This window comes from Aspergillus stella-maris (genome assembly GCF_047715825.1).
Source record: "Aspergillus stella-maris strain CBS 113639 unplaced genomic scaffold BDV14scaffold_15, whole genome shotgun sequence".
NCBI lineage: Eukaryota > Fungi > Ascomycota > Eurotiomycetes > Eurotiales > Aspergillaceae > Aspergillus > Aspergillus stella-maris.
In genome coordinates this window covers 21,366-39,856 of record NW_027396809.1, presented here as the reverse complement: position 1 = coordinate 39,856, position 18,491 = coordinate 21,366, and the positions used below count along the sequence as shown (strand labels likewise).

The 18,491-nt window shown below is 50.2% G+C and overlaps 7 protein-coding genes across 7 annotated transcripts; 6 read left to right on the top strand and 1 right to left on the bottom strand.

Moving 5' to 3' along the window:
• Window positions 1-26: 26 nt before the first annotated feature.
• Window positions 27-1,859, top strand: BDV14DRAFT_170036 (NAD(P)/FAD-dependent oxidoreductase). The gene is made up of 4 exons (XM_073768137.1): window positions 27-489; window positions 539-828; window positions 881-1,463; window positions 1,512-1,859. Exons 1-4 carry the CDS (start codon window positions 243-245, stop codon window positions 1,778-1,780), a joined length of 1,389 nt encoding a protein of 462 aa, XP_073630039.1. The 5' UTR covers window positions 27-242; the 3' UTR covers window positions 1,781-1,859.
• A 317-nt stretch (window positions 1,860-2,176) lies between these two features.
• On the top strand, window positions 2,177-4,549 carry BDV14DRAFT_31904 (amino acid permease/ SLC12A domain-containing protein). Its single transcript, XM_073776531.1, has 6 exons — window positions 2,177-2,577; window positions 2,633-2,672; window positions 2,731-3,221; window positions 3,270-3,733; window positions 3,782-4,060; window positions 4,110-4,549. Exons 1-6 carry the CDS (start codon window positions 2,382-2,384, stop codon window positions 4,272-4,274), a joined length of 1,635 nt encoding a protein of 544 aa, XP_073630038.1. The 5' UTR covers window positions 2,177-2,381; the 3' UTR covers window positions 4,275-4,549.
• Window positions 4,550-6,878, top strand: BDV14DRAFT_31905 (major facilitator superfamily domain-containing protein). Its single transcript, XM_073776532.1, has 3 exons — window positions 4,550-5,283; window positions 5,339-6,089; window positions 6,136-6,878. Exons 1-3 carry the CDS (start codon window positions 4,824-4,826, stop codon window positions 6,305-6,307), a joined length of 1,383 nt encoding a protein of 460 aa, XP_073630037.1. The 5' UTR covers window positions 4,550-4,823; the 3' UTR covers window positions 6,308-6,878.
• A 530-nt stretch (window positions 6,879-7,408) lies between these two features.
• BDV14DRAFT_207585 (siderophore iron transporter mirB) lies at window positions 7,409-9,303 on the top strand (the record flags this gene model as incomplete). Its single annotated transcript, XM_073775168.1, has 4 exons — window positions 7,409-7,578; window positions 7,632-7,902; window positions 7,968-8,310; window positions 8,372-9,303. 4 exons carry the CDS (start codon window positions 7,409-7,411, stop codon window positions 9,301-9,303), a joined length of 1,716 nt encoding a protein of 571 aa, XP_073630036.1.
• Window positions 9,304-9,368: 65 nt separating this feature from the next.
• Window positions 9,369-11,733, bottom strand: BDV14DRAFT_207583 (amino acid permease-domain-containing protein; the record flags this gene model as incomplete). Its single annotated transcript, XM_073775167.1, has 8 exons — window positions 9,369-9,827; window positions 9,879-10,131; window positions 10,189-10,500; window positions 10,558-10,651; window positions 10,704-10,966; window positions 11,023-11,290; window positions 11,358-11,425; window positions 11,481-11,733. 8 exons carry the CDS (start codon window positions 11,731-11,733, stop codon window positions 9,602-9,604), a joined length of 1,737 nt encoding a protein of 578 aa, XP_073630035.1. The 3' UTR covers window positions 9,369-9,601.
• A 2,880-nt stretch (window positions 11,734-14,613) lies between these two features.
• BDV14DRAFT_198169 (uncharacterized protein) lies at window positions 14,614-16,891 on the top strand (the record flags this gene model as incomplete). The annotated part of the gene is made up of 5 exons (XM_073772850.1): window positions 14,614-14,692; window positions 14,737-15,020; window positions 15,069-15,308; window positions 15,359-15,496; window positions 15,557-16,891. The coding sequence occupies 5 exons, from the start codon at window positions 14,614-14,616 to the stop codon at window positions 16,889-16,891; spliced, it is 2,076 nt and encodes a 691-aa protein (XP_073630034.1).
• A 376-nt stretch (window positions 16,892-17,267) lies between these two features.
• BDV14DRAFT_198168 (uncharacterized protein) lies at window positions 17,268-18,413 on the top strand (the record flags this gene model as incomplete). Its single annotated transcript, XM_073772849.1, has 3 exons — window positions 17,268-17,695; window positions 17,755-17,868; window positions 17,936-18,413. 3 exons carry the CDS (start codon window positions 17,268-17,270, stop codon window positions 18,411-18,413), a joined length of 1,020 nt encoding a protein of 339 aa, XP_073630033.1.
• Between the last annotated feature and the right edge of the window lie 78 nt (window positions 18,414-18,491).

The following is an 18,491-nucleotide window of genomic DNA, read 5'->3' as shown; positions in this document are numbered from 1 at the left end:
GTCATTATGGAGTAATTGCTACTGCCACGCACCGGAGCACAAGAGATAAGACCGGCCAATGCACCGGAAACTGACTTAAGCTCCGGTCGATTAATGATAACGAGTGATTCTCCAACCGACTGATTGATTGTCTCCAACCGAGTGGGGTGATTGCTATACTCTCCTATCTTATCTTATAAGATCTATACCAGTCACATACCACTGCGCGTCTAGGCATTCTCTGGTCAACCACCTACTTCACAATGACATTCAAACCTTTCCCGGTCGCAAACAGCATCACGCCCTTCTGGCGCACCGAGCCCGATGTCCTGGACAGCCATCGGTCGACAAAGGACCTCCCCGAGACAACCGACATTGTCATTATCGGTGCTGGGTACGCGGGCGCATCAACAGCCTACCACATTCTTGACCAGGCCGATCCCTCATCGCGACCTTCAATCACCATTCTAGAGGCGCGACAAGTTTGTTCGGGCGCGACCGGGCGGAATGGTACGTGGCATCAGCTCTCACATCGTGATCTTTGTTGACAAAGTGACAGGTGGCCACTTAAAGCCCGACGTGTATAACTTTGTCGGCACTGTCGCCGAGAAGTACGGAGTTGAAGCTGCAGCAGAACTCGCGGCATTTGAGTGCGCGCACATTCCAGCCATCGAGGCGGTCGTACAGCGCGAGAAAATCGCATGCGATTTGCATGTATCTCAAGCGCATGATGTACAGTTGGACGAGGCGCATACTACAAAGCTCGAGAATGGATACAGGAGCATGATGGAGCAGGGGTCGGAGCCTACAAAGTACGCTGCGTACAAGACTGGCAAGGAGGCTGAGATGGTATGGCATTTTCCCGAGTAAATCGCCTAAGAAGTCGCTGATGATCAGTTAGATTTCCGGTGTCAAGGGGGCAGTTGGATGTTTCAGCTATCGCGCTGGCCGTCTATGGCCGTACAAGCTCATCGTCGGACTTTTGAAGAAAGCGATCGCGAAAGGGGCCAATCTACAGACGAACACCCCTGTCTTGAGTATATCCGAGTCTCCTGATTCGGAAGGGAAGTGGACAGTCCAGACCGAGCGAGGATCGATCCAGGCGAAGCAGGTTGTCTTTGCCTCTAACGCTTATACGGCCGGCATTGCTTCGGAGTATCATGGCAAGATCGTCCCTGTCAGAGGCATCTGCAGTCGCGTTGTGACACCAGTCAAGCCAGACCCCATGAGTCCAACTCTAGATTCGTCATATACGGTTCGCATCAAGGAGGGAATCTACGAGTATTTGGTCCCCCGTCCAGACGGAAGTATCATTGTTGGAGGCGCCAGATCGGTCTACGTCCAGGATTTGAGTAACTGGTATAATGTCACCGACGACGCCAACCTTATTCAATCCGCAGCACACCACTTTGATGGTTATATGCAAAAGTACTTTTACGGCTGGGAAAATACTGGTGCCTATACGGATCGCGTCTGGACCGGCAGTAAGTCTTCCAGAATATCATCACAAACAGAAAACTGACGTGCTATAGTTATGGGATACACGACTGACTCGCTTCCTCATGTCGGAAGTGTCCCCAGCAAGCCTGGTCAATTCATCGTCGCCGGTTTTAACGGACATGGCATGCCGCAGATCTTCTTGTCGGCAAAGGGAATCGCGCGGATGATCGTCAATGGTGCAGAGTTTGAGGAGACTGGCGTTCCCAAAATTTTCAAGACCACTCAAGCTCGACTGGACGACAAGGGGAACGACATCTTGTCCGCGTCGCATCTTAAGAAAGGCATTGAGGACCAGGTGTAAACATTGTTAGGAACACATTCAGTATAGGATCCACGTACATTTAGCGTCAGGCGAGAATCAATTAATTTCAAGCTTTCAATCAAATTCCAGTCCCAAATTTACCTCTACGTGCATCCAATCACGGATTTTCGATTGTGAAGACTAGAGACTTGCTAGCGCATAATTGCTTTTTCAACATAGACAGTAATAGTATGATTCGCGGCCCACCTACAGAAACTGTCTGCCCAAGTTACATATCCACGCACAATGATAGGCCATGATCACAAAAAAATGGAGTATTGGAGAGTACCTTGGGGGAATCTAGACAGAAATTAGCCCGCAAAGTTTGACACATCCCCCTCCATTCAAGTGGTTATCTCCATGTCATTTCATCTTTTCCTCTATCGCATCTGGGCATATCTATCCCGGTTAAGCTCCGGTCCGTTACTATAACGGCCTCTCCGCACGAGATCTACGCTATCATTGATAGTTCGGAGATACGGGAGACAATGGCTTGGTCTTTCCATCTCTGAGATAAAGGTTGGCATTACGAGGCCATAAATGTCACTGATTCGGCCGCCTCTTTGTTCTTGCTCAAAAGTTGCTTTCTGAGCAAGTCACAATGTCCGACAAGAAAGATATGCCCAGTGTGGCTTCACAGACGAGCAACGATGTCGAGGTTGGCCAGGTAGACACGACTGGCTATGACGAGCAAGGATGGAACCGTGGTCTATCCCCTAGGGCTGTCATCATGTTGTCGCTTGGTGGTGGGATCGGTCTAGGTCTTTGGATTGGAACGGGAACTGCATTGTCCAGTGGTGGGTGTCCGCTTGATAAAAGGCGTGCTGTGGTGGAGTACTGACGCGAGAGCAGCTGGTCCTGCTGGGTGTGCTATTGCCTATGCATTGGTTGCGTGAGTGTTGATACCTTTCCCTTTCGAGAGTCCTTTACTGACGGTATGCTTTCTCTAGATTGGCGATTTACATCGAGTTCCTGTCAATCGGAGAGATGACCTCTTACAAGCCCATCAACGGAGGCTATATCCGGCAGATCATGGAGTACGTCGACAAGGGAGCCGCATTCGCAGTGGGCATGAATCTATGGTTCTCGTGGACGATGACAGTTCCAGCCGAGATCATTGCGTGCATCAACGTGTTGCAATACTGGGAGGCGCCGAGGAATTTCCCCATGGCGGCGTACATCAGCATCTTCGCGGTTGCGTCGGCGATACCGAATCTATTTGCCGTCAAGAAATACGGGCACGTTGAAGTTGTCATGAGTGCGTTAAAGGTGGTTTCGATCTTGTCGTCGATGTGTTTTCTCTTCATCATGGCCTCTGGGGGCTTGCCTGCATCGACTGGACCGCTTGTATTCCACTACTGGAAGACCCCCGGCGCGTTCAACAACGGAATGAAGGGAATCTGCAAAGCCATACTCCAAGCAGCATTTAGCTGTCCATCTGGTACGTCACTGAATAATACCGAAAAGTTCTCCCACTAACAAGAGGCAGCTGGCTGGGTGGCCATCACGGCTGGTGAAATGCAGGAGCCGCGAAGAACAGTCAAGCGATCGGTCAATCCTCTCTTTTGGCGCATGTTCCTCTTTTATGTTGTCAACATCTGGCTGGTCGGAATGTGCGTTCCCTACGACCACCCAGACCTCGCTGCATCCAGTACACTAGCCAGTCCGTTCATCGTTGCCATCCGCGATGGAGGTTCTCCCACGTTTGCCAACATCATCAACGGGTTGGTGTTTATCACTGTCTTGTCATGTGCGATTACCTCGTACTATGTCGCCAGTCGCTGCTTGACGCACCTGGCAGATCTGGAGATTATCCATAAAGCGTTTGGAGCCAAGGATAAAGCTGGACGCCCCTGGTTGTCTTTCATACTCAGTGGGCTTCTAGGAGGAGGATTGACATACTTGAACCTCAACAACACCTCGGTGCAGGTATATAACTGGTTCTCGAACCTGGTAAGTCAATCATATTCTATATCTAAACCCTAAATCTAATGAGTATAGGTCGGAGTTTCATCCTTCTGCAACTGGTTCCTGATCTACGTCTCGCATATCCGATTCCGCCAAGGGTTGAAGGCACAGGGCATCGACTACAAAACACTGGCCTTTCGTGACCGTTTTGCGCCGTACTCGCAATGGCTGGGAGTAGTGTTGATTACTCTCTTCCTTGTGGCCCAGCTGTATTTTGCCATCTTTCCTTTTACTGGCAACCCAAGCGCAGAGAACTTTTTTGCGACGTACATTACAGTGCCTTTGTTCCTGATTGATTGGGTCCTGTACAAGGTTGGGAACCCGTCCCGCGGAAAAATATATATCTGCTAACATCGAGTAGTACTGGTTTAAGACGAAGTTTGTGGCACCCAAGGACATGGACTTTACAGCAGCCAAATACTTTGATAAGATTGAACAAGATGAGAAGGAGGCCGAACTGAAGAATCCCACACCCAAACAAACTCTGCTGCAACGCGTTTGGGCCTGGAGGACTGCAATTGTGTAGCCTGAGGCAGGAATGAAGCCTCAGGCACCAATATCGACTAGCCCCACGTGACTGCAGAGATTTCTTGCCACACAAGATTCCATCAGTGTCTACGCAATATACACGCATTCAAGAGTTATCTTAGGATTTATGCCTAATGTCACGAAATATTGTCTGATTCTAAGATGCCAAGCTCCCCACACCCCAAATATGAGACCAGGCAGAACGTGGGATTCCGCTGATCTTTCTGCTCAAAGCTGACATGTCGAATTCCTGCCATCTCCAACTCAGGTGCACATTGCTTACTCGACACTACAACATACCTGCAATTATCTGCAATTTTGCAAAATGTAGTCTTTTCTTTAATAATAACAGTTTTACATGACTCTTGTCCATTCAAGAAGGCAAGGCTCACAGACAGCGGCAATCACGCAATAGCAGCAGACCCACTTTGTATCATTTTTTCTGTGCCGCCGATTTCGCCTCTTCTGTCGCCCTTTTGTAGTCTCCCTTTCCTCCCAATTTATTCGCCACGTGGAAGGAGAACATTCCTAGATATCACTCACAATAATGGCTCCTCCAGAGGCTTCAGAGTCCGTGGCTGTCCGGGCGCCGACAAACCGCTTTCTGTCGGTATACCGGTCCATCCCCTTCCAGATTGCCATTGCCAGTGGTGTCTCGTTCACGGCCCCTGGTATGTGGGATGCCTTGAACAACCTGGGTGCTGGTGGTGCTGCTGAGCCCTATGCGGTTTCTGCAGCCAACGCTCTTCTGTACGGTCTGTTTGCGGTCGTTTGCATTGCAGCTGGTGCCATCAACAACCGCATTGGTCTTCGTTATGGCTTGGCTATTGGTGCTATCGGATACCCCATCTATGGAGCTGGTCTGTATACCAACAACTACTCCCCCACAACCTGGTTTATGTTGTTCGGTAGTGCTCTGTGTGGTATCTCTGCTGGTTTCTTCTGGGCTGCCGAAGCTGCTATCATTATCGGTTACCCCAGCCCCAAGGACCGCGCCTTTTACTTGGGTATGTTCTCACCTCTCTCTTACCTCAAGCTCAACAACACTGACATCACTGATAGCTATCTGGCAAACTGCAAAGGCTGCCGGTCCCATCGTCGGTGGTGCCATCAACTTGGGCCTCAACGCTCAGGACTCGGGCCAGGGATCGGTCAGTGCTAGCACGTACATCGTCTTCATAGTCATCATGTGCTTGGGTCTCCCCATTGCTCTGGGTCTCAGCCCCGCCAACAAGGTGCGCCGCAAGGACCGCACCCTCGTCGTCGTGCATACCGAGGCCACCTGGCTCGCCGAGTTCAAGGCTGTCTTCTCGCTCCTCGCCTCGCGCCGCATTCTCATGCTGCTGCCCTCTTTCTTCATCAGCTACTTTTACAATGGCTTCCAGAGTACCTGGCTGACGAGCTACTTCACCGTCCGATCTCGCGCATTCTCATCCTTCTTCACCAACTTTGCTGGAATCATTTCTTCCTTCATGATCGCCAGTCTCCTCGACAAGCAGTCCATCCACATCAAGACCCGCGCACGAGTTGCCTTTTCGGCCATTGTCATTGTCCTTTGCGGTACCTGGATCTGGGCCAGTATCTTGCAGAACCAGTTTTACTACGAATATCCCGAGTCGCCCGTCTTTGACTGGTTCAAGGGAGGTTTCGGAAAGTCCTACGCTCTGGTCTTCTTCTGGACTTTTGGTGGTCAAGCATTCCAGCAGTTCCTCTACTGGCTTGTTGGCCAATATACTACCGATCTGTCCTCTCTTTCCCACCACTGCGGTATTCTGCGTGGGTTCGAGGCTCTTGGCCAGACCGTTGCTTGGGCGTAAGTTACTCTCATACTATCAAAGGGGCTTTGCTAACCTTTACAGCATGCAATCCGAAGGCAATGCCAACCACTTTGTCAGTATTGGTCTGAACTTTGGTATTACTCTTCTCAGTGTCGTCCCCACGTGGATTGTCATTTCGGAGCTCGAGCATAGCCACGAGGTCCAAGTCGTCGCCGAGGACACCAAGACCGTAGACAACGACACCACGGTCTAAAGACCGGTTTTTTATTTCTACTTCAACACTATTATGACTATATTTAATCATTCACGGCGGGACTGCATGGTACGGAGTATATTCAGCTTTGATTCAACACTCAAGCGAAATTAGCGGGTTGCATTTGCACTTTGGGCGATGTTTGTACGTTAGAGAGATAGCATCAATGGTATTGCTGGACCGCAGGCTCGGTCCAGCTCAATTGGAACCATTTTACTTGCAGTGCTTGATCCACTCTTATTCCGAGTAGCTTCCAAACATCACTTGATTGAGTGGGCATCCCTATGAATAACGAATCAGACGAAAGCATACGGACAACTTTCGTCCAGGTGAGAACAGGTGGACGCCATCATAAGATAATTGAGGCTAGAACCAAGCTTTCGCCCATGCAATCTGAGACATACTATACATAAACCATCGCAGTCCGCGGATCCCGAGGACCAAACCATCGTTCAAAGTCCTGCAGGAGTGGATACCTCCTCTCACTGCCTCAAGTCTGTCTGAGGATCCCACGCTGGTCCCTTAATAGTGACTCAGCATTGGTCGCCTTGGTTGGCAGCCTATGTTACAGGGGTCTGTGAAGGCGTATAGGCGTTATAGCCGAAGAGACGCATCCCAGGCCTCAAACAGGCGCCTTGGGTCATTTGTGCCTCGGACGAATATTGTTGTCCAACTGTTGCCCCGAGACAGCCCGGTGCCTATAATGGCTCAATGATGCCAGACCCGACATTCTCCCGGGTCCCCCAAAGCTGTTGCCTAACCGCTACTCCAATTACAGCATGGCAGCCAACGGGGAACAACCAAGCAGGTGGTGGGCATGGGGGGAACGGATACAGTGGGTACAAGACAGGCAGGTCCACAAGCTTAGCCGTACGTAATATCTTATCTGATGGGATGTTCGCCAATGCAAGGGCAAGGTGAGCCAGTCATGACATTAGGACTCTCTCCACTCTGGGTGCTTTATGGGTGGAAGAGGGAGAATTTTGAGAAATCGCTCTACGCGAGCGGAATCGGGCAAAGATTGACGTATAATGGCAGGGGGTCCTCGCTGAAAGGATCGGACATGAGATAGAATACCAGCACGGACGTACCTTCACCAAGATGGCTTCCATTAAGGCACCCCCAGCAACGGTCGCTGAAGACCCGATTCCTTTAGATCAGCCGTCGTTCCCCCGCGCACCGGAAGGCTCTGATCAGCAGGATGCCATTCGTGTTGCGGACGCAATCACCACTACCTGGTCCAAGAAGTCCCTGATCATCACATATGCCTCGTGAGTTCTAAGTCAAGGCTATACGATGGGTGACCCAGGACTAAACTCGACAGGATGTGGATGTTGTACTTTGTTAATGGTCTGAATAACAACTTGACATCGAATCTCTCGGCCTATATCACCAGTGACTTCTCCGCCCACTCGCTTCTCACGGTCATCAGCGTCGTCGTCAATGTTATGAGCGCCGCCTGGTTGATGCCGATTGCCAAAGTCCTTAATCTTTGGGACCGCACTGTAGGTGTTTGCATCATGATCTTGATTGCGATCATGGGCCTGATTATGATGGCCTGCTGCAACAACATAGCCACATATTGTGCTGCCCAAGTATGTTTCTCGTCTACTCAGCTCTTTAATAACACTGGATCATATCTAATTGCCGATCGGCTTAGGCTTTCTACACCGTTGGGTTCACCGGAGTGATCTTCTGCGTCGATGTCCTGACCGCCGATACCTCGTCCCTGCGCAACCGAGGAATCGCGTACGGATTCACCTCCTCTCCATACATTATTACAGCCTTTGCGGGCTCGCCACTCTCAAATCAATTCCACGAATCTAACTGGCGATGGGCATATGGAACAATTTGCATTATCTTGCCGATTGTTGCTCTCCCACTGATCGTCACCTGGGAGTTGGCCAAACGAAAGGCGAAAAGGGTGAATGAGATAGAGACCGTACCAAAGCGGGAACGATCGATCCAAGAGGCTGTTTGGTACTATGTTGTTGAATTTGATAGTAAGCCATGAACCCCCTCTGCGACACGTCTAGGGCACCAGCTAACATCGTCATTTGGCAGTCATTGGCATCTTTCTCATGATCGGCGGCTTGATCCTCTTCCTCACATCCTTCAACATCGCTGGGAATGCCACGGGCGAGTGGGGGTCACCGAAAATCATCGCGATGATGGTGGTTGGGTTCTTTGTTCTCGTTGGGTTTATACTGTATGAGAGATGGGGCGCACCCAAGCCCTTCATCCCATACTACCTGTTGACAAACCGGACCGTCATCGGAGCTTGCCTGTTGGACATCACCTACCAGGTCTCGTATTATTGCTGGGCTAGCTACTTCACCTCGTTTCTGCAGGTCGTGTACAATACTAGCCTCACGCAAGCTGGGTACATCAGTGCCATTTTTGACTTGATGGACCCAGTGTGGCTTATTGGATGTGGCTATCTCATTCGCATCACCGGGCGATTCAAATGGCTGTTGTACTGTGCTGTCCCCCTTTATCTTCTGGCCAGTGGCTTGATGATCTACTTTAGGACCCCTAGGCACAGCGTTGGATACATGTGCATGTGCCAGATTTTCCTAGCTGTCGGTGGAGGAACCATGATCTTGATCGAGCAGGTTGCGGTCCTCGCTGCATCAGACCATGAGGATTATGCTGCCATGTTGGCCCTGCTCAGTACGTTCGGTAACATTGGCAGTGCTGTCGGCAGCAGTGTGTCAGGAGCCATCTGGACGAACACACTACCGGAGAAACTTCGCGAGTACTTGCCTGCTGAAACGAAGAGTCAATGGTCCGATATCTATGACTCGCTGGACGTTCAGCTGAGTTATCCTGTTGGCTCTGCCACTCGGACTGCCATCCAAAATGCCTATGCAACAAGCCAACGTTATATGATGATTGCCGGAACGGCCATTATGGGGTTGTCGCTTGTCTGGGTCTTTATAATGAAGAATATCATTGTCAAGGACAGCAAGGATGTTTCAAAGGTCTTGTTCTGAGCTGTACCGTCCTTGAAAAGTTTACGAGGCGAATATGCTCGTTGCGTTAACAGTATCTGTTCTGGGATTATTGGAGAGACATATCTCAACTCAATCTCTCTATGTTTGCATCCACAGACAACCACCCGGTGCATTCTAGTACACTCCCAACTTTACTCAATATTATAATCATCCTTTGAGGCTTCGCTCCCCCCCTCCCTTGCAAAAGCCTATCTTCCATATCCTGTACCCACCCCCTCTCACATACAATTTCCAACCTTACCCCAGCCTCCTTCAGAACGTTGGCTGGCTTTTCGACTCATTCCTTTCCCTTGACTTGCATTTCAGTAGTAGATACCTCGATAGACCTACCGGCTGCATCGTGCGTGGCATCCCAATCGGCAACGTCCGAGGTCGCAACCTTCACCAATCGGTTGCTTTGGGCACCATCGTCAAGATGCACCAGCTCCTGGCGCAGTTCATAGCCCCTCCATCTTGGGAGGAAGTTTGCCCAGAACGCGTAATAAATAGCACAGGCAACGAGACTGTACCAAATCAGTTTTCGTATCGAAGAGACTCAGAAGTATTTCCCATACATTGCTATTCCCGTGACGGCGTATGTCGCGTACCAAAAACTGACATCGCCTGCATATTGGCCTCCTTCGGGTGGATACCATGGCATAACGAGGAGGTAGGTCTGCACCAAAATGTTGAAGATAATTGCGACGTGCCAGGCTTTGAATTCGGGCTCTGGAAGGTTTGCCTTACTCCGACGCCAACGTGTAATGTACAGGCCGACAGCCATTGCTAGATTAAATGCAGCGGTAGGAATCGTGGACAAATCATTGACTGTTCCAAGATCAGCATTAGCAGGCCAGTGGGCAATTTTAACACAGAATGACCCACCAAAGGTAAAAGCATCTCCTGCAGGCACGGCCAGGATCATAAGTACAGTAAGACCCCAGATGACTGCATATGGTCCAAGGGGTGTTCCGAATGGCTTTGTAGAGACCCAAAAGGTCGTCCAAGGCAGTACTCCCTGTCGCCCACATTCTCTAAGACGCCGCGACAGACCAATAATGACTGCTATAATGTTACCGAACGAGGCCAGAGCGATGAGGAAATTCAATCCCCGAACAGCACCACTATCACCGAAGACCTTGTAAAAGAAGAGACTCGCGGTGGTCAAGCTTGAGTTCTCCAGCTCGTCGAGTGGAACTATCACAAACAACATTTAGCATTATGCTGACAGGCCTCTTCGGTTGGGACACTGACCTGCGGCGAAGAATGCGGCGTTCGCAAACATGTACAATATGTAAACTGCTGTTAGAGCGATTGTGGCATATACCTTTAGTGACTTGACTGGATTCTAAGAACACTTTGTTAGTTCCGACCTACTCGCTGCTTTGCCAAAACCTCACCTTGACCTCGTTGGCCACATTGAAAGCATTGTTATAGCCGCCATAAGAGAAAATGATCCGGTACAGTGCTGTCGTAAATCCATATGCAGTTGCAGTAGAGCTACCAGACCATGCGCCCTGGAAGTTGGCCAACGGTCTTTCAACCCTGGTATTGCCTCCCAGTACCACAAAACCCGTGAGAATGATGAACAGGAGAGTGCATATCTTGACCAGTCCAACTCCGTTTGAAAACCAATAAGCGTACTTGGTATTGAAGACGAGACCTACAAGATGTTAGACTGGCAGAGACACAGAATCCAGAGTGTAGGCAGTGACCTACTCAAGGTAGCAAGGGTATAGCAGGCAAGAGCTGTGCCTTTGACCTGCCAATCGGTGCCTTGATGCCCTGAGATGGCAATGAGATAGTTGGCCATTACAGTGGCGTTGGCGCTTCCAAAGGAGAGAATCACGCTCTGTACCGCAAACGTAGTTGGAAAAAGCCATCGTGGACGAGGAAAGGCCTGCTCAAGGAAAACAACTTCAGATCCTGACCGACTAGGAAAATATGCCGTAAACTCGAGGTAAACCGCGCCCGACGTGAGGCAGAGCTGGGACGGTAAAGGGAGAGTCAGCAACTATTGCGATGTTTGTCTATTTCGGTATTTGACTCCATACCAGGTATCCCAAAGTCCACCAAATAAAGCTGACACCGACAGAGCCAGTGCCCAACAGAATTGATGATGCTAGACTAAATTTAGAAGGCTTCTCCACGATCAGAATACGTGGTAAAATACTTACGCGTGGAATATATTCCAGCGCCGATCATCATTGTAATATTTAGCAGTGTAATGGTGACAGGGCCTACGGAGTATCCCAACGGCGAGACACTCTCGATTGGGGCTCCAGAGGCGTGTTGATACGTTGCTGGCGCATCATTCCCCCCCTTCTCGCCGACGTATTGGACGGCAACGTTCGGGGCATCCTGCTCGTGAGCTATATGCGTCGTGCTCGAAAAGTTGGCATTCTTGGCAGATATCCTGACCCTAGACATTGCGCATGGAGATCAGTATTCCTCAATAGGCAAAGGAATGAATTCAATGTTCGGGGGGTTGGCAGGAAGAGATGGGAGAGGGTGAGGGAGGTATGCAAGGGGCGAGATATGTGGTCCATTATAAACAGAGTATGACCGACAGCCTTATGTCTCGAGCAGCTAGACACTAAAAAGCTCCGAGACATTGAGCTTACCCGAGTACAACGAGGGTGGGACGATTTCAACATTAAGGCGATAAATGATACAATTATAGATACTTACTCCAACCCCCATCTGGTGGCAATGGTTCTGATATCAATTCAACTACAGAGGAGCCTAAAAAAACAGCGGACCCAGTCAAGAGACCTTGATGCAATCCACCAAGCCTAGCCTTTGTATGGTCCAAAACCAGTCATTGTCAGGACCAGGCCCAGATTTTGCAGCACGTCATAAGGTTGCTATCGCAGCTAAGCACTAACTGACATATCATCACTTAAGACTCTATGGCGTGCAAAATATTGTATCTAATCTCTGAACTACTTACGTACACCCGGTGGAGATACAGCAGGCCCTGGGTGAGTACTATGGCACCTCCTACTGCGCGGGAATTGGGAACCTACTTTGCCTGACGCATTGCCGCATCTTCTCCAAAAGAGCCAGAGACTTGCAGGCAGCGCCAGGTTGTAAAGCATCGTAGTTGAAATTGATTATTATTCTCCAAACTGCTGCCGAGGCATCCAGCACGCCATAGCCAACAGAATCGTCGTGATACAGCAGACAAGGCCACCTTGTGGTTTGGAATGTCGCTTAGAATTCCGAGAACATAAAGACAAGAGCATAGAATTGGCTGTAGGAACAGAATCCAAGACTAGCACGGGTTGTCGCGGCAGTATAACAAGGCCCTAGACCGGCGAAAAGGGAGGTATCATAGGCACCCATTTCCCAGCATTGGGCCATCAGAGGCTCGCACACAAAACCAACAAGAAAATGCGTTAGGTACCTGAGGAAGTCTACGTTAATTAGCTTGTACCATCCCGATACTTGGGCAGTAATCGGCTAGCTTCAGGGTTATTGGTGATCCAGTGTCGCCTGAGGGGATATTTTCAGACATTGTATGATTCCAATCTCCCACTATCCACTTGTATCTGGAATGCAGACGGACCCAATCCTTTGCAACCTCGGTTTAAATCCCAAAATAAAAATACAAAAATAGGAAAGGTTCCCCGAAGCTATCTTTTCCGTCACGGTGTCATGTTTGCAAGGGACTTTACCGGCATGTCAGGAATCGGATGCCTCTAAAGCACCCTGACTGTCCTTGCTGCTCCTAGATGGCGTCTGAAAACATGCCTGAAATTTCTACAATCTGATCCTCAGTCTCCCGGTTAAAGCTACCGAGAATCGGCACCTCATAGTAGACCATGTGGATTCCATGAAAGATATCAGGCGCCCTGTTGTCGACGGTTGAACCTCGCTGGAGCTGTTTCGCGAGTGCACCAGCGGTGATACAGGACTTACTCCCCAGTTCAAGAGTAGACCTCCCCTTCGCACGGTGGTTGGAGTTCATGGAATGATCAACAACATAGAGCACTTCCAGGTCATTCTGCAGACAAGAAGCCAGGCATGCTACTTCTTGACTTAAGACATCGCCCCTGTCGTCAGGACTAGGAAGCAAATCTGTGACGTCTAGCGCAATACGCCTGGCGCTCAGAATACTTGTGGCAAACTCGGCACTCCAGGGATAGATGAGAAGGCCCGATAAGCCACTTGCGAAGATACACGGAGGACGCTGGTCATTGTATCAATCTGCATAGCCAGCTGATGACATTGGGTCTTGAGCTGGACTTTCACTTTGGTATCTGAATCTCAAGATGAGAACATCCTGGACGTTATTGTAGGATATGTGTTGGTTCTGCAGTGGAAGATATACGACATTGGTAACGCTGGGATCAGGAAAGTGGAGGACGGAAAAGGCTTCGAAGCAGCTTGATCGGAGACACCATCTCGTCTGATAAGCAGACGGGTCTCTGACAGAAGCGTACTGGACCTGGATAAGACGTTGTCGGGTGCATGTTCTTTCTTCTCCTTTGTCATGACTTTGTCGAAGAACAGTGTACTGTGGTACTTGCGGAAGCGCATTGCATGGGGACTGGAATTGGCATCATTGTGAGATTCTTGTGGGATGCGCACTACTTGCGAAGAAAAAGGGGTACAGATTTCAAAGACATGTGCTCCTGGCGCCGGGCATGCTTCGTTCCAAATTTGTCGTCGCAACTCTGCTGGTAGACGGGAGAAGCTAGGAAAGGACACCATCTTAGCGGTACAGCAATGACCAGGGGCAAGGGAAGGAACCAAGCAGCTTCGCTCCAGTAATGAGCCTGATAAGGGCATGGCCTTGGCCATCGTATGTATTTGTATCCTGTGGATGTGGCCCTGTTGTCGGGGTATCCGGCGGACATGCCAAAGTTCTCCCTTAACCGCAAGGAACCTTGCTCACAATAAGGGCCTACACAATGATTGGAATATTCGCAACCTATTCTGTGCAGAGGCCAAGGCCTGAGGGCAAGGGTCGGTCCTATGCAAATGGGAGGAATAAAGCTGACTTGGCCGCCGAAAGTGGCTGGCTGAAAGACCATCCATCCATATCTATTTGGCATATGAAGAGTTTCAGGCCTCCCACGATAAGCTCGGTGGCTCAGCAGCTTAACTTGTAATCAAGTCTGCGACTCCGTGGCGGTATTTGGTTGGACCAAGGAGCTCGTAACCAGCCCTGGCGCCGATTCAGCCATTCAGCTAAGAATCAATATTCAGCTTGACAATTTACCTACGCTGCACGAATCAATACAAAAGGTACCTCCTCCGAGTGCTCCGGAGCTTGAATCTGTGGTTCGAGCACGCGCCATCATGCCAGTGCCCACGCCAGAGAGTGACTTGTCCCTACCAAGGCGTGTCTTGCGCAGGGGGACTCGTAGCTGTGCAGAATGTATGCTTGAGTCCGAGACTCTTGAGATCTGCTGACCATTTTAGGCAAGAGACGAAAGACGCGATGCTTCTTCAGGCTATCTACGGATGCAGCTTGCGTTGCCTGCCAGCGCAGAGGCATATCTGGCGTTGGGCAAGAGCTCATGGACGTGCCGCTGCCCAATCTCAATGAAGTCGAAAACATTGTGGAGAGGCTAAAGCGGGCAGAGCTTATGCTCGAGACAATTACCAAGGGCTCCTTGCACGAACCGACCGGCAGTCAAAACAGAGCTCAGGCGAGCTCTAGCACCAGTCCAATCCCGGAGGGTAACCAGACGTTGCAGCCTGATGTGAGAAAGTAAAACTTGATATGTATTATTGTAACTGACTTGTCATAGGCTGAGCAAGACATTGACCCGGGCCAGCCGTTGGACTATGTCTACCCCCAGTATGCCGAACTATGCCATGTTCTACACTCGCACCTGCCCACACATGATGACGCTATTACTCTCTGTGCAGCTGGTCGTGCGGTAGTGTTTGTGCAGGCAATCTGTAATCATTATGGCCAACTGTTCGGCAACGGGGACTGGCGACCCATAGCAGGCATGGCAGATCTTCCCGCCGTCACCCAACATCCGGTGATAATCGCAAAAAGCTAGTATGACCGACAGCCTTATGTCTCGAGCAGCTAGACACTAAAAAGCTCCGAGAGATGGCCCTCTGTATACAGCAATTGGACCCCTCCTTTGACGCAGCTGCTCTACATTTGGGCGGCGACACTCCAACGGTGGCGATGGACACGTACTTCAATGTTGCTACTAGCATGGTAACCTGCCATGAAGACCTCCTTAATTCAGTTGAGTGACTCGAATGTCTCATATACGAGGCAGTGTTCCTGGTCAACTCGGGAAACCTCCGGCGCGCTCTTGTCTGTCTCCGTCGCGCCTCCACGATAGCCCAATCCATGGGCCTACATCGTGCAAGACCGCACCTGTCATTGAAACAGCACGACCCACACACCGGAGTCTCCGGTACAGTGACCTGGGCGCACATTGCCTACCTGGAGCGCTACATTTGTCTTATCCTCGGCATGCCGACTGCCATATCGCGCGTTCGTTTTGGGTCGGACAAGCCAGAAGACGGCGACACGAGTGCAGACTGGTTCGAAAAGAACCAGATCGACATTTTCGAGCGGATCATCAACAGAAACCAGGATGGCAACTTTTACTCCGATCTGAATACCACACAGGTGATCGATCTAGACCTCAATGCAGCGGCCAGCAGCCTTCCCGCCAAATCGTGGGCGCCGATGGATCTCACCCAGGCCCTGACCACTAAAGACATGATGGAGAAAATGATCAGCGCTCAGATACAGATTGTGCACTATAACATGCTGTCTGTATTGCATTTACCCTATCTCCTTCGCGACCCTAATGGCAACCCAGGGGACTGGGAATATAGCAACACGACCTGCATATACGCGAGCAGAGAAGTCCTTAATCGGTTCATCACTTTCCGGTCCATAGTGAAGCTGGTTACATGTTGTCGTCCGGTCGACTTCCGTGCATTCACAGCGGCGTTGACTCTTCTACTCAGCTATTTGAAAGATCACAAGCGTGCTTCTGCAGGACGGATGCTTCCTCATCAACGCGTAGGTGATCGCGCGCTTATAGAAACGGCAATGGAAACTATGGACGAGTTGAATCGTTTGAACAAGGACGAACTATCTCGACGTACCGCCCATCTAGTAAGGCTTCTTTTGAAGATCGAGGAAGATTGTGCATGTGGAGGTCAGACGTATAACAGCACAGTGGAAGACAGCAATCGTCATGATGAAACCGCTGCTGGAGACGAGGAACAACCCTCATTTACCCTTAAAATACCGTATTTCGGTATCGTGAAGCTTGCAAGGGACACCTGTACCCCACTATCTGATCAGCACCAGGGAGCAATTACCAGCGGCCACCGAGTCCACCCGGCGCAGAATCCTGGTTATCTCCATAGCTCAGACCTAGGCATGAATAACACATCTATGCTAGGCTCTAGCCATCACACGGGTGATGTCCAATGTGATATCGACATGCCAGATCTTATCGCCAGCGCCGAAGATTGGGCGTTCCAGGGAGTTGATACGGCGTTCTTCGATGCAGTGTACATGGGCAATCAGGCAAACATGGACAGTCAGGATGAAGTCTGGGGCGGCTATATGCTCTCAATCTAGGGGTATATAGGCGAATTCAGTGGCAAATAGTATCAAAGAAATTGCAAATCTAGTTAGTCTCAATACTCTGGCCAAATTGCTGAACTACTTTCAACGCGTCTACTGTCTTACCTATGAAGCTCCTCCGCCGCCGTTGGAAGACTTTCAGGTGCATTGGTTCTAGGACTGCTTAAGTCCTACAATCGCCGTTCAACTGTTTCCGCCGGGATTCCGGTTGTAGATTGTCATCAGGGAACGCGGTGTACTGAATGTCGGCTCATTCTATTCCTTAAATACCCTTTGGGCGTCTGCCTATACTCCGTCCGTAACAGCACCAAGAACCTTGGTCTTTCTATCTGACTTTCCAGGCTATCCAGACCAACCGTCCACAGCCACGATGGAGTATATTGGTGTCTTTTTTCTTTTGGCTGCAGTCCTGATGATACCGACGGTTGAAGCTTCCAGGCGTCCAGGCCCACGCCCATTATTGCGCCCGTCCGCTACTACAATCTGCGACTTTTACACTCGGGAGATCTGGGGAAACAATACGGCAAGGAATCAAAAACTGCTGATGACGGTTCTTGTTAATACGTTTGTCACCGGGAACTACACGACACCAAATACTGGCGTTACGGTTGCAGGCATTGCCACCCCTGCTGTGTACAATGGAACCACCGTGGATTTGCTCCCATACTTTACTGGTGCCTTGAATTCGACAAATCTGGGCGGAGACCACGGCGCATCCAAGCCTTTTCTCGATAATGGCGCTGCAGCGCCGTTAGCAGCAAACATGCCGAGTAACGGAGACGTGAACTCGGCACAGTAGTCTGTATCCCAATGCTGTCCCTCGATACAATCATAACTAATAAATAAAACAACGGCAGCAAGCTACTCACACACATCTACCAATATTTTAGAACGTTGACTGGCTGCTCATTGCAAGGGGGTTCATCGTTCCCTCGATACTCGGGGAGAGCCAGCATGTATGAAGTACACCGGTATGTCCCTAGCAGGGCCTTGTTGTCTGTTCCATGAAGGTGGCTAAGAAAGCTTGTCTGCGTCTAGCTTCATGGACTTGGATATCTTTCAAATGTCCTTCTTCATCCGACAAGTTCATGACTCGGCCCTTTCCCTGGGTCTTTCCTCTGCCGACGCTGCCTGGCTTGCCAACACATTAGACACTTTGTTCAACCGACACTGTGCACCTGCCACCCGCATTGAAGGCATATCTGCACCACCGGAATTTCAGGCTGTCTGCATCGCCGAGAACTGCCTCAATTATTCCCCTGCAACTTGTGGCTTATATCCCCGTGATGGTGTCGCTTTAGTTCCGGTCAATGCCACACATTCGAACGACCCTTCGAGTGAAAGTAGTACTCAAGGCGGGCGTCCTCCTTCCAGTTCCACCTCCGTCTCGGCCACATCGAACGCGCCTAACAGTACTTTTACTGGTGGTGCAATGCCGATGGTTTCCTCCGGCCACGGTGGCTTGATGGGATGGTTTATTGCAGGAACTTTGATTATTATGGCCACTCTGGCTTAGGTTCCGATCAGTGTTTCAATTATCCAGGCGAGGTAGCATTGAAACGTGAGAGGTTATGAGTTTGTGAGGTGATAGGAC